We start from the raw sequence: 13,225 nt of genomic DNA on the forward strand, positions 1-13,225 counted from the left end.
TTGCTGCTCTGCACGTTGTAGATGTCCACGAAGCCGTCATGGGACGCCACCGCCAGGAATTTACCTGAGTCTGAGGACCAGGAAACATCAGATTGACCGTCTGAGGCACACATCTAAACCTTATCATATTGCCAGACCTTTGTGTTTTTGGTTTTAAAATATACTTTTTTTGCAGGACTATCAATCTCTTTACATGCCCAGAATCATCACACTCTCCAGAAAGTGTGTGTGTCAATTATTAAAGTCTTATTAGTAGGTGACATTAGCTGTGAAAGTAAAACATGCCAGTGGAAGTTTTGCGTATCTTTGCAAAAAACGGCACTGCAATCGATTTTCTTGATTAGATTAGTTTGGCCTATTTAGTTTGAAAGTTATGCTCATTCTTTTGGAAAGGGTCAATGCGAGTCCTCAGCACCGAGCAGTAGTTATACTAGTAGTTATATTCAGAGGTGGGAAGTAGTGGAGTACAAATACTTCGTTACTGTACTTAAGTACATGTTTCTGGTATCAGTACTTTACTCCACTACTTATTTTTCTGACCACTTTTTACTTTGACTTCTTACATTTTGATCACAAATACCTGTACTTTCTACTTTTACATTTTGAACACAAATACCTGTACTTTCTACTTCTTACATTTTGAACACAAATACCTGAACTTTCTACTTCTCACATTTTGAACACAAATACCTGTACTTTCTACTTCTTACATGTTGAACCCAAATACCTGTACTTTCTACTTTTACATTTTGAACCCAAATACCTGTTCTTTCTACTTTTACATTTTGAACCCAAATACCTGTTCTTTCTACTTCTTACATTTTGAACACAAATACCTGTTCTTTCTACTTCTTACATTTTGAACCCAAATACCTGTTCTTTCTACTTCTTACATGTTGAACACAAATACCTGTACTTTCTACTTCTTACATTTTGAACACAAATACCTGTACTTTCTACTTTTACATTTTGAACCCAAATACCTGTACTTTCTACTTCTTACATGTTGAACACTAATACCTGTACTTTCTACTTCTTACATTTTGAACACAAATACCTGTACTTTCTACTTTTACATTTTGAACCCAAATACCTGTACTTTCTACTTTTACATTTTGAACCCAAATACCTGTACTTTCTACTTCTTACATGTTGAACACAAATACCTGTTCTTTCTACTTCTTACATTTTGAACACAAATACCTGTACTTTCTACTTCTTACATGTTGAACACAAATACCTGTACTTTCTACTTTTACATTTTGAACCCAAATACCTGTACTTTCTACTTTTACATTTTGAACCCAAATACCTGTACTTTCTACTTCTTACATGTTGAACACAAATACCTGTACTTTCTACTTTTACATTTTGAACCCAAATACCTGTACTTTCTACTTCTTACATTTTGAACACTAATACCTGTACTTTCTACTTCTTACATTTTGAACACAAATACCTGTACTTTCTACTTCTTACATTTTGAACACAAATACCTGTACTTTCTACTTCTTACATGTTGAACACAAATACCTGTACTTTCTACTTTTACATTTTGAACCCAAATACCTGTACTTTCTACTTTTACATTTTGAACCCAAATACCTGTACTTTCTACTTCTTACATGTTGAACACAAATACCTGTACTTTCTACTTTTACATTTTGAACCCAAATACCTGTACTTTCTACTTCTTACATTTTGAACACAAATACCTGTACTTTCTACTTCTTACATGTTGAACACAAATACCTGTACTTTCTACTTCTTACATTTTGAACACTAATACCTGTACTTTCTACTTCTTACATGTTGAACACAAATACCTGTTCTTTCTACTTCTTACATTTTGAACCCAAATACCTGTACTTTCTACTTCTTACATTTTGAACACAAATACCTGTACTTTCTACTTCTTACATGTTGAACACACATACCTGTACTTTCTACTTTTACATTTTGAACCCAAATACCTGTACTTTCTACTTCTTACATGTTGAACCCAAATACCTGTACTTTCTACTTCTTACACTTTGAACCCAAATACCTGAACTTTCTACTTCTTACATTTTGAACCCAAATACCTGTACTTTCTACTTCTTACATGTTGAACCCAAATACCTGTACTTTCTACTTCTTACATGTTGAACCCAAATACCTGTACTTTCTACTTCTCACATTTCCCAAACAGGCTGGTTCCTTTAGTTTGAATGTGTGTTTGGTGGCGTGATCATTATTATTTAGAGTCATTGCGTGCCTATTGATTTGAACACGATCCGTGTATCCATCATTTCCTGGTCTTCTCTAAAGAAGAGGGACCAATGAAAACGTTGTCATGTTGCCGTTGTTCAGCATGGAAACATTCATTAGCTAACAATGACATTATTGTTCTATTAATATAAAGGGAGGTCAGGTACTCTTTAAAACAGCTGCTAGTTATGGGTACTTTTCACTTAAGTACATTTCAAAGCCCTCTTTACTTTTACTTGAGTAAAGAAGTTTAGTCAGTACTTCTACTTCTACCAGAGTATTTTTAAGCACGAGTATCTGTACTTCTACTTGAGTAAAGGATGTGTGTACTTTTGCCATCTCTGGTTATATTTGTGTAGATGTGTGTGTGTGTACCTGGGGTGAAGCGGATGTCTGAGATGGCGTCTCGGCGGTGGTTGAAGCTTAGCAGGTCCTCCAGCGTGTCTGCGTTCACCACCATCACCCCCCCGTCACTCAGACCCACCGCAAGGGCCTTCCCATCGGGGGAGAAGGAGCAGCAGCGACCGCCTGGAGGAATGTGGTAAAGTATTAAAACTGTATTCAATTCGCTTTCTTTACCTCTGTTCAGTTTATTGCTTTGCTTCTATAAAAAAAAGAGATTCAAAAACAATAGAACATCTCATATGTGGAAAATAATGTCAAATATCTAGGATTTGTAGTAAATGGATAGGGAAAAAAAATTGGTAGCCCGTTTATAGCTGTCTTCTGTTTATTCATATTCATTTTAAATAGTGAAACACATCAATTGTATTGTCTCTTGATATTTGTCCAGATGTTACACATGGAGCTGCTGTGATGCAAGTCAAATGTCAGACTTGATCTGACCAATAAAGTATTATCGTATCGTACCGTATCGTAATAAAAATACTGATGTATGGAAAATAATGTCAAATATCTGGGATTTGTAGCGAATAGATCAAACACCTCTCCTCAGCTTGCGGACGGCCACCATGCGGTGATTGCTCGACGTCTCCCAGAGTCTCAGAGTCTTATCATCGCTGACGGTGGCGCAGACGTGGAGGAGGGGGTGAGGAGCCAGACCCCAAACCTCACCCTCCATGTGACCCTGCACACACACACACACACACACACACACACACACACACACACACACACACACACACACACACACACACACACACACACACACACACACACACACACACACACACACACACACACACACACACATTGAAAAACAGGTTTATAAACACACAATTTCACATACATTTGCATGCATCTGTGAATGTGTATTCGATAACATTTTTACGTGTGGTTGTGTGTGTGTGTGTGTGTGTGTGTGTGTGTGTGTGTGTGTGTGTGTGTGTGTGTGCTGATAGATCTTCGGACAGCTCTCTTCACCATGGCAACAGGTGCTATACCAGACTGCCAGAAATGTAAAAATACCTCCTCCTAAGGTCCTTTCTCATTCAAACACACACTCACTCGCACACACTTTCTACATACCACATGATCGTCCTCAGCAGATGGTGTTTGGCCTGTTGTCATGGGCACTTCGTTTTTCAGTTTAAATGATTAAAACACACACACACACACACACACACACACACACACACACACACACACACACACACACACACCTGCACGAGTAGGGTCATGGGTCCGGTTTTGTCGATCTCCACAACCTCTCCGTTTTTGGTTCCCACCAGGATGTGACCGTGACCCAGAGTGAGGGCTCTGATGGAGGGGTTGTCCTCCAGCAGCAGGCCTACACACACACACACACACACACACACACACACACACACACACACACACACACACACACACACACACACACACACACACACACACACACACACACACACACACACACACACACACACACACACACACACGTTTAAAATGACAGAAACACATTGATATTACTACAAACAATTGTGCGTGTCCCCGTACGTCCACCTGATGGCACTGTTGGATACAAAATAAGTTTTGTTATGTTTTTTATTCATACATTATTATTACATTTTTCTTCTCTTTGATTAGATATGTTGCTTGTTTAAGGATTATATAATATACTATAATTATTACATTAATGCTACCTTGAATATCTGTTAGACGTTTTTAACAAAGTTTGCTATTAAAATATGTTTAATAAAGTTTTAAAAGAGCATTTCTTTCCCACAGTTCTACCATTTCTTGGGAAAATTGCCGAGTTCTTTAATCCTCTTACATTTGATTGGTTGTTACAGGGCTCTTACTTGTTTTTATTAGGGTGTATATTATAAATAGGATAATCAGTGGCGGCGCCAGGGTATGGCTGGGGTAGGCTACAGCCATACCAAGAAATGGCTTAGCCCCACCTTAGCCCCACCATGAAAAATGATGTAAATAAAGTAAGCAAATTAAATAACATCGTATGGTATCGTATCGTATCGTAAATTAAATTAAATAATAAGCAAAATGCTAAATGTTGAGAACACGGCTTGCGAAAATATACGGGTCGTGTCCACAACACACAAACTGATCCTGCTGTAACAACAAGTGCACGTTACTGATGCAATATGGTTGAGACCATTCGGGGTTATGCTAGAAGAGGGGTGCAAGGAATAGTCTGAGTAGTGGGGGAGTTTTATACACTAAAGGTGTGGAAATTCTCTGGCGTTATAATATCAGCGCGGCCGCGGTCAGATCAAAATGCCTCCGAATGCAATTTGAATAGACCTACAGCCAATCAGAGCAACGCAACGTTGGGTCTGCGTCATGCCTTACTGATTGAGATCAATCGGAACCGCCATTCAGTATCCCCATTGGATCTTCAACGTGTACTATCATACGTCACGTTCACAGTGATCCCTTTTTATTTACTACAAGACAAATGTGCCGTTTTATTTCATACAGTTCCATTTTGATTGAGACAGGGAAATAATCTAAACCTCACGCGTGGCGTTTCACTGTCAAGGGGGGCGATATAGCGTGTATGTAATTACATTGCAAATACAGACTTGAGCCCCACCACTGTATGGGTTAGCCCTACCATAGATTACCATTAACACAAATACTCTGGCGCCGCCACTGGTTAGGGTGTATATTATAAATATATATAATATAGTATCCGTGTGTACCTTTGGACCCCGGGGACAGCGAGGCTCTCTTGATGGCGTACGTCTTCAGGCAGCGCTCGAACATGTCGTCCCACAGCTCCACCACGCCGTCCTTACCCCCCGTCACAAAACCCTGGAATCATTATTACAAGTCATATATTCGCTCTCAGTTATTATAGGAGTTTAAAAGGCAGTACAAGTATTACAAACACACTGTGGGAAAACATCAACATTTATACAAAGCCATGTTAGGGAAACTTCCATCCTACATCTGCTCCCTGATCTCACGGCGAATTGTAAGTGGCTACTGCCTGAGATCGCATGCTGTGGTTTTATTAAATGTGCCAACTGCTAGGACTGTCTTAGGGAAGATAGCATTTAGATGCGCAGCTCCACTGTCCTGGAATAGTCTGCAATTGAAATGGAAATTGAGCAATCTGGTGCCACTAAATGTTTTTAAAGCTCGGTTGGATGCTACTCAATCGGAAGCTGTTGGTACCTGTGCATGTGGATAGTATGTAAATTGTAATCCCTGTAATGATGCTGTATGATGTCCTTTTTGTTGTTCTGTTTATGTTTTGATGTTTCATGTGGAACCTACTTGAGCAGGTCTCCCTTGAAAAAGAGATCAATGATCTCAATGGGATTCACCTGGATAAATAAAGGTTTGAAATGAAATGAAAATCACTCAGAGCTAAAGTCCAATTCAATTCAAAGTCAGATCAACAGATTTCAATTCAAGTAAAAGTATTGTTATTACATTTAACTTGACGTAGAAAACGTTATGTAATGATCTTTGAATAATGTTTTGGAATTCATAAAACTGCTCCTTTCTCCTTCTTTATTTCCCCCCCTCCTCCCCCCCTCTGTCAGAGCTGCCACCCTTCAGTCTTCAGTCTTTCCTCCAAAGACTCTCACACAGTTGTCGTTGTGTTTGAAGAAAATCTATTTTAAACTTTTCCCTCTGAGTTTTATATAACGTTCCCTGACACCCTGAGTCAAAACTCTCTGCACCGGGAATCTTAATCAGGTCACTGAAACACCTGTTAACCTGTAATTATCAGATGTTAATTCATACTTCATTATAATTATAAGATACAGAAGTCATAATTACAGCAGGGAGCTGTATGGAAACAGTTAGATGAGTCATTTTCTGAAATGTGTAGAATATTGTTTAATTTGTCTTCATCCACATTTCATTCATATGTTGTAAATCATTTTATAGTAATTTCTATTTTAAATTCATAATACAACTTTGTCTAAAACATACTTGGCACTTAACGTATTTCTGATTCCTTTTATTTTCTCCTATATTTCAATATAGTAAATATCAATTAGCTTTTAGCAGGAGTTCCTGTTTGCAAATAAACCATAATAAAACATTTAAAAAAGCCAAAATGTGGATTTATTAAGGTTTTTCTGCATTGTTCATCAAAACATATGTATGTCTTTCTCTTTCTCTTACACACACACACACACACACACACACACACACACACACACACACACACACACACACACACACACACACACACACACACACACACACACACACACACACACACACACACACACACACACACACACACACACACACACACACACACACACACACACACACACACACACACACACACACACACACACACACACCTTGTCGAGGGAGAACATGGCGAACACGGGTCCATCGTGGGCTTTGATGGTTTTCAGCAGCAGCGCTTCCTTCCAGATGTAAACGTCTCCTGTTGCTCCGCCAGAGAACACCAACGCCTCGCTGCGGCCGTAACACACCGACATCATGGTCTCCGGACGCGCCACGGCCTTGAACGCACCGCGCTTAAAGGTCAGACCGCCACCTGGAGGACCAGCAGAGGAAATCAGATTAAACTCAAGAAATGAAACACAAAAATCTCTCTTTGTTGTTAAAGGAAAGGTCCCCTATTATACTGTGTTTCATTACTTTAATATAGTTCTCAGATATATACAAAACATGTCTCTGAAGTGTTTGGCTCCAAACACCAAACAGATCACTGCAGCATCCCATAATCCCCTCTGTTTCAGCCCTGTTTCCAAAGTGCTGATTCTCTGTCTGTTACTTTAGATGAAAATAAGGAGCCCCTCCCCACGCCCCTCTGAGAGATATTTGGTTAAAAAGAACTCAATGGTGCTCTAGGAGGAGATTCAGGTGATAAGGGGGGGGGGGGTTACCTTGGTTGCTGATTGGCTAATGGTTACACAAGCCAAAATGACATCATAAAGTGGCCAAAATCTGATCAGCTCATTTTCAGACAGGTTTTTATATAAATGGATCAAGACAAAAAGAGAGAGAATCTTTTTTCCTGAAACTTTCAGAGTCTCTTTACACAGAGGGGACACATGTTGATGAAGAAGAGACATGAAGAAGAGGGGACACATGTTGATGTAGAAGAGACATGAAGAAGAGGGGACACATGTTGATGTAGAAGAGACATGAAGAAGAGGGGACACATGTTGATGTAGAAGAGACATGAAGAAGAGGGGACACATGTTGATGTAGAAGAGACATGAAGAAGAGGGGACACATGTTGATGTAGAAGAGACATGAAGAAGTGGGTTTTGCACAATAGGTGACCTTTAAAACTGTTGAATACAAAGTCTGGAAAGTGGCGCCCCAGTTTCTGTAATTCTAGTCTTTGTTTGTTCACTTCGATAATGATATCTCCTTGAAAAATAATTCACCCTGAATCTGAAAAGATATGCATGTTCAGATTTGACTGAGTTATGACCATGAGAAGGAGAGTGGATTTAGATGAAATGTGTTTGTTTTCCATTAGGAAGCTCCTCGCAGTTTAAAAACCTCTCGCCTAAAGGTCAGAAAATATTACAAATATTCACAGAGGAGTCCTCATTACAAGCTCTAATTGTCTCTTTTGGGACGCCGGCTGCAGCAAAAGGTCAGAAAAAGACAACAGAGTGTAAATTATTTATATGGTAAGCATTACGGGAACAGAAAACAGAAAGTTGCAAATTACACATGAAGACGGAAGAATAATATTCTTAACTTCCTCGAGTCCAAGCACACAAACTACTTTGTTCACAGTAACATAACACAACTTTGTGCGTCCTCCCTGCAGTTTTACCCGCATGTTGCCAGAACTGGATGTGTTTGATTCCCACAGTGACCAGCTTGTCCATCAGCATGGGATTACACTTCACCACAAATATCTTCTCCTTATGACCCCTGCAGAGAAGGAGACACAGGTACACAGAAAGTGCAAGATAAGGACGAAGAAAGAGGATTTATACTCCAACTTTACCCCCCAAAAATCGAAGTAAAATGTATTTTTATAGCGCTTTTCACACACACAAGTCCCAGAGTACTTTGCAACGGCATTAAAAAATTGATACAAAATAAAAAAGGAGGGGGCTGAGCTCATGCTACTGCCTAAACTAAATGCTGCCGTGATGAAACGCCATATCATGGATTATCAAGGATTATTTCTGAAACAGTATGGAGCTCAAAGGCTTTCTCTCTTGCTGGTTATACCACAAGGTGAGTTCCTTTTTATTTCCTGCTTCTTCACACACATGCTCTCCAGTACAGGTTAGCTCTGAGTGTTAGCGATGCTAATGTAAACACCGACCATATTACGTCCAAAACAGTCGGGCATTGTTTCTGATAGCAACGTTTCTGATAGGGCCGTGGGTCCACATTTCAGATATTACGTCATATCGGACGCAAATCTGGATCAGCTCCGTTGTAGCCCCGTTTTTAGAGATTTGGGTACGGAGGAAAAGAGAGAGGGTTTTATTTTCTGACGCTGCGTGAGTTCCCCGACACACCGGGGACACATATTGATGTATAAAAGACATCAAAAAGTGCATTTTGCATGATAGGTCCCCTTTAAGAGTTCTTTTTGCCATATAAGGTTTAAAATGTAATAAATCAAAGGTGCATACTATATTATAACACAACACTTTGTCACTGTATCATCACCAATGTTTAATTACTAGAAGTAGTAACACTGGTAGTTGTATTTGAGAGGTAGACAAATAATGATAATATTTACAGCTTTGTATCAGTCTGAGTGGTAGTAGAAGTAACGTAGAAAACAATTATTATAGGTATTTTTGTTTATTTTTCACAGAGCTTGCAGTAGCTTAGAGTATTTTGTTGTACCTTGTAGCAGTGAATAGTATTTTAATAAACAGTACCAGGCAGTAGCGAGTTTCTCTCCTCTCTTCCAGTCCCAGATCACGATCGAGTGTCCGTCATCGAGTCCCACCGACACCAGACTCTTCCCATCCGCTGCAGCAGGAGCACCCAGAGGAAATAAAGCAGGACAAGAGTTTATTCTCAAACACAACAAGCAGACCTCTAACACCAGGAGACACTCTTTATTCCTCCATTAGATCTCAGAGCCTTTATGAGAAAATGTACGTCAAGCATTAGTCAACATCCCAACAGAGTTTCAAGGATGATGCGCATCAAAATGAAACTTAAAAAGGTGCCTGAGAATTTTTTTTAGTGACCAAGCAGCTAACACACACACACACACACACACACACACACACACACACACACACACACACACACACACACACACACACACACACACACACACACACACACACACACACACACACACACACACACACACACACACACACACACACACACACACACACACACACACACACACACACACACACACAGGTTACCTGAGAAGTCCAGAGCACACACTCCTCTCTGGTGGAAACCTCTCAGCAGAGAGAGACACTTCAGAGTCTGGACGTCCCACACATGGATGGCCGGGTCCCGCCCCACCTGAACACACACATGCATGATACTAACATTAACATGTTTAAATTACATTTCGATAGTAAACTGATTGTAAGAATTATGCATGATTGATATTTGTTTAATTAACAAGCGTATCTGTGTGTGTGTGTGTGTGTGTGTGTGTGTGTGTGTGTGTGTGTGCACCTGTCCTGTAGCAGCGTAGTCCTTCAGAGGGTGGATGCTGAGGCTCAGGATGTCGTCGTCGTGTCCCAGGTAGAAGCGCTGTGTGTGCAGAGTCCGGCTGTAGACCACGCCCACCGCCGCCACGTGGTACAGCACCTCCCCCCCCCTGCGTGTAGAACAGGTTGTTTCTGCAGTCGTAACCACGGTAACTGCACACACACACACACACACACACACACACACACACACACACACCACACACACACACACACACACACACACACACACACACACATACACACACACACACACACACACACACACAAACACACACACACACACACACACACCATTTAATACCAACACACTGCTTCTTCATTGCAGAGATGGCAAAAGTACACACATCCTTTACTCAAGTAGAAGTACAGATACTCGTGTTTAAAAATACTCTGGTAGAAGTAGAAGTACTGACTAAACTTCTTTACTCAAGTAAAAGTAAAGAGGGCTTTGAAATGTACTTCAGTAAAAAGTACCCATAACTAGCAGCTGTTTTAAAGAGTACCTGACCTCCCTTTATATTAATAGAACAATAATGTCATTGTTAGCTAATGAATGTTTCCATGCTGAACAACGGCAACATGACAACGTTTTCATTGGTCCCTCTTCTTTAGAGAAGACCAGGAAATGATGGATACACGGATCGTGTTCAAATCAATAGGCACGCAATGACTCTAAATAATAATGATCACGCCACCAAACACACATTCAAACTAAAGGAACCAGCCTGTTTGGAAAATGTAAGAAGTAGAAAGTACAGGTATTTGGGTTCAAAATGTAAGAAGTAGAAAGTACAGGTATTTGGGTTCAAAATGTAAGAAGTAGAAAGTACAGGTATTTGGGTTCAAAATGTAAGAAGTAGAAAGTACAGGTATTTGGGTTCAAAATGTAAGAAGTAGAAAGTTCAGGTATTTGGGTTCAAAATGTAAGAAGTAGAAAGTACAGGTATTTGGGTTCAAAATGTAAGAAGTAGAAAGTACAGGTATTTGGGTTCAAAATGTAAGAAGTAGAAAGTACAGGTATTTGTGTTCAAAATGTAAGAAGTAGAAAGTTCAGGTATTTGTGTTCAAAATGTAAGAAGTAAAAGTAAAAAGTCCTCAGAGTGGAGTAAAGTACTGATACCAGAAACATGTACTTAAGTACAGTAACAAAGTATTTGTACTCCACTACTTCCCACCTCTGCTTAATTGGTCAATTCCCAAAAGTGCGAAGCTAACCTTTAAATGGAATTTGTCAGATTGTTGTGACGACAGAGGAAATTGTGTACACGATATTCTTGCCTTTCTGTGTTAACATTTCCGCAACTAGAAGCCACCAAGGCTAACAACTTAGTGAGCCAGCAAGCAAGGAATGTTATGCTGGAAATGCAAACAAATAAAGACAGGAAAACACATGAGGAGCTGTTTACTGATGCGATAAATCATGTTCAGAAACAGGCTCATTTTCTCATAGACTTTGATAGAATCACACTTATTTTTGCGAAGAGTAGAGTCGCCTCCTGTCCAGAGATGGCACTTTTTTAGTGGTAAGAAACAGCGTGTAAAACTGCTGTAGTGCTAACATAAAGAAGCTGATAACACGGACTAAAGGATATTTTACCCGTGTACAAACTGCAGCCGGAGGCCCTGGTCCGGTCCATTCTGTCTCTTCAGAGATCCCACCTGCTGCTTCTTCTCTCTGCTCTGCTGCCGCAACTGAGGAAGGTCCTCCTTATAAACCTGCAGGAAAACACAGAAACACAGGTAGATTGTTCAAACATATCAAATGAAGCTGAAAGTGAACATGACATTGTTAGAGTAAACAACATACTGATGATTCAGCCCCTAGTTTTGCTGCGATAGGCTTAGACTGTCGGGGGACACCTGACTTCTTCCTTCTCTCTGTCTGTACCTGTGCACTCTCATGTTCGCAATAACCCAGCTTCCCTTAAACTTCTTTTTGGTGTCTATCTACACCGGGATCCTGAGTCGTGGCTGATCCTGTTGCTGTGGTCCTGAGTCCTGATCTGAGTCCTGAGTCCTGATCTGAGTCCTGGATTTCGAGTCGTGGCTGAACCGGTCTCTGCGGTCCTGCCTGACTCTCATCATACTACTTCCCTGATGGCTCCCACAGGATTGTTGACATCCTCGTGGATTCATCTTCTTATTATAGACACATGCATTTCCAAACATTTGGTCTACCTATGTTGTAAAATGTATTATCTTTTCAATTTACACACGGCATCTATTGCACGTCTGTCCGTCCTGGGAGAGGGATCCCTCCTCTGTTGCTCTCCCTGAGGTTTCTCCCATGTTCCCCTTTAAACTGTGGGGTGTCTCTGGAAGTGTTTCCTTGTACGATGTGAGGGTCTAAGGACAGAGGGTGTCGTATTGTCATACTGATATTCTGTACAAACTGTGAAGTCCACTGAGACAAAAGTAACATTTGTGATATTGGGCTATATAAATAAACATTGATTGATTGATTGCCTTTTTTAAAGCCGTACCAGGAGGGCTTAAAAATAAATGTAAAACACATTAATATGACTTGATGTGATATTGGAGTTACCCAATTGTCCATCATAAAAAAACATCCTTAAATCGGCTTAGTAATCATAGAGTTGCTTCTTATGGCTGCAGAACTTGCCTGAGAATCATCATTTGTTAAAGGTTACTACAATATCAAAGCAATCCATGATAGCTGTCCATAGATACAGGAGCTGCAAATAGCTCATTCTGCATACTTGTAAATAAATATAGGGTCAGAGTTAGTTTGGGGTTGTAAGCCAGAGTATAACACAGAGAATACATGCAACATCACACTCACTGTTTAATGGATTTCCAAAACTAAGAGACTCTGATTAAGCCACAAACAGCAGCAACATGAAGCAGCTTATTTGCAAGTAAAT

At 40.1% G+C, this 13,225-nt stretch overlaps 1 protein-coding gene across 1 annotated transcript in view; it reads right to left on the bottom strand.

Annotated features, from left to right (window-relative positions):
* Positions 1-13,225, bottom strand: part of LOC117487273 (echinoderm microtubule-associated protein-like 6) — a 63,659-nt gene that overhangs the window by 16,806 nt on the left and 33,628 nt on the right. Inside the window, 12 exon segments of the mRNA XM_034135967.1 lie at positions 1-70; positions 2,626-2,778; positions 3,196-3,337; positions 3,873-4,000; positions 5,358-5,469; positions 6,990-7,192; positions 8,456-8,556; positions 9,531-9,624; positions 10,038-10,143; positions 10,303-10,446; positions 10,448-10,490; positions 11,938-12,056. The exon segment at positions 1-70 is cut by the window's left edge and continues 62 nt beyond it. Of these exon segments, the coding sequence (XP_033991858.1) occupies positions 1-70; positions 2,626-2,778; positions 3,196-3,337; positions 3,873-4,000; positions 5,358-5,469; positions 6,990-7,192; positions 8,456-8,556; positions 9,531-9,624; positions 10,038-10,143; positions 10,303-10,446; positions 10,448-10,490; positions 11,938-12,056 (1,415 nt within the window).

The sequence above is a fragment of the Trematomus bernacchii genome, unplaced genomic scaffold (assembly GCF_902827165.1).
Source record: "Trematomus bernacchii unplaced genomic scaffold, fTreBer1.1, whole genome shotgun sequence".
NCBI classification, from domain to species: Eukaryota; Metazoa; Chordata; class Actinopteri; order Perciformes; family Nototheniidae; genus Trematomus; species Trematomus bernacchii.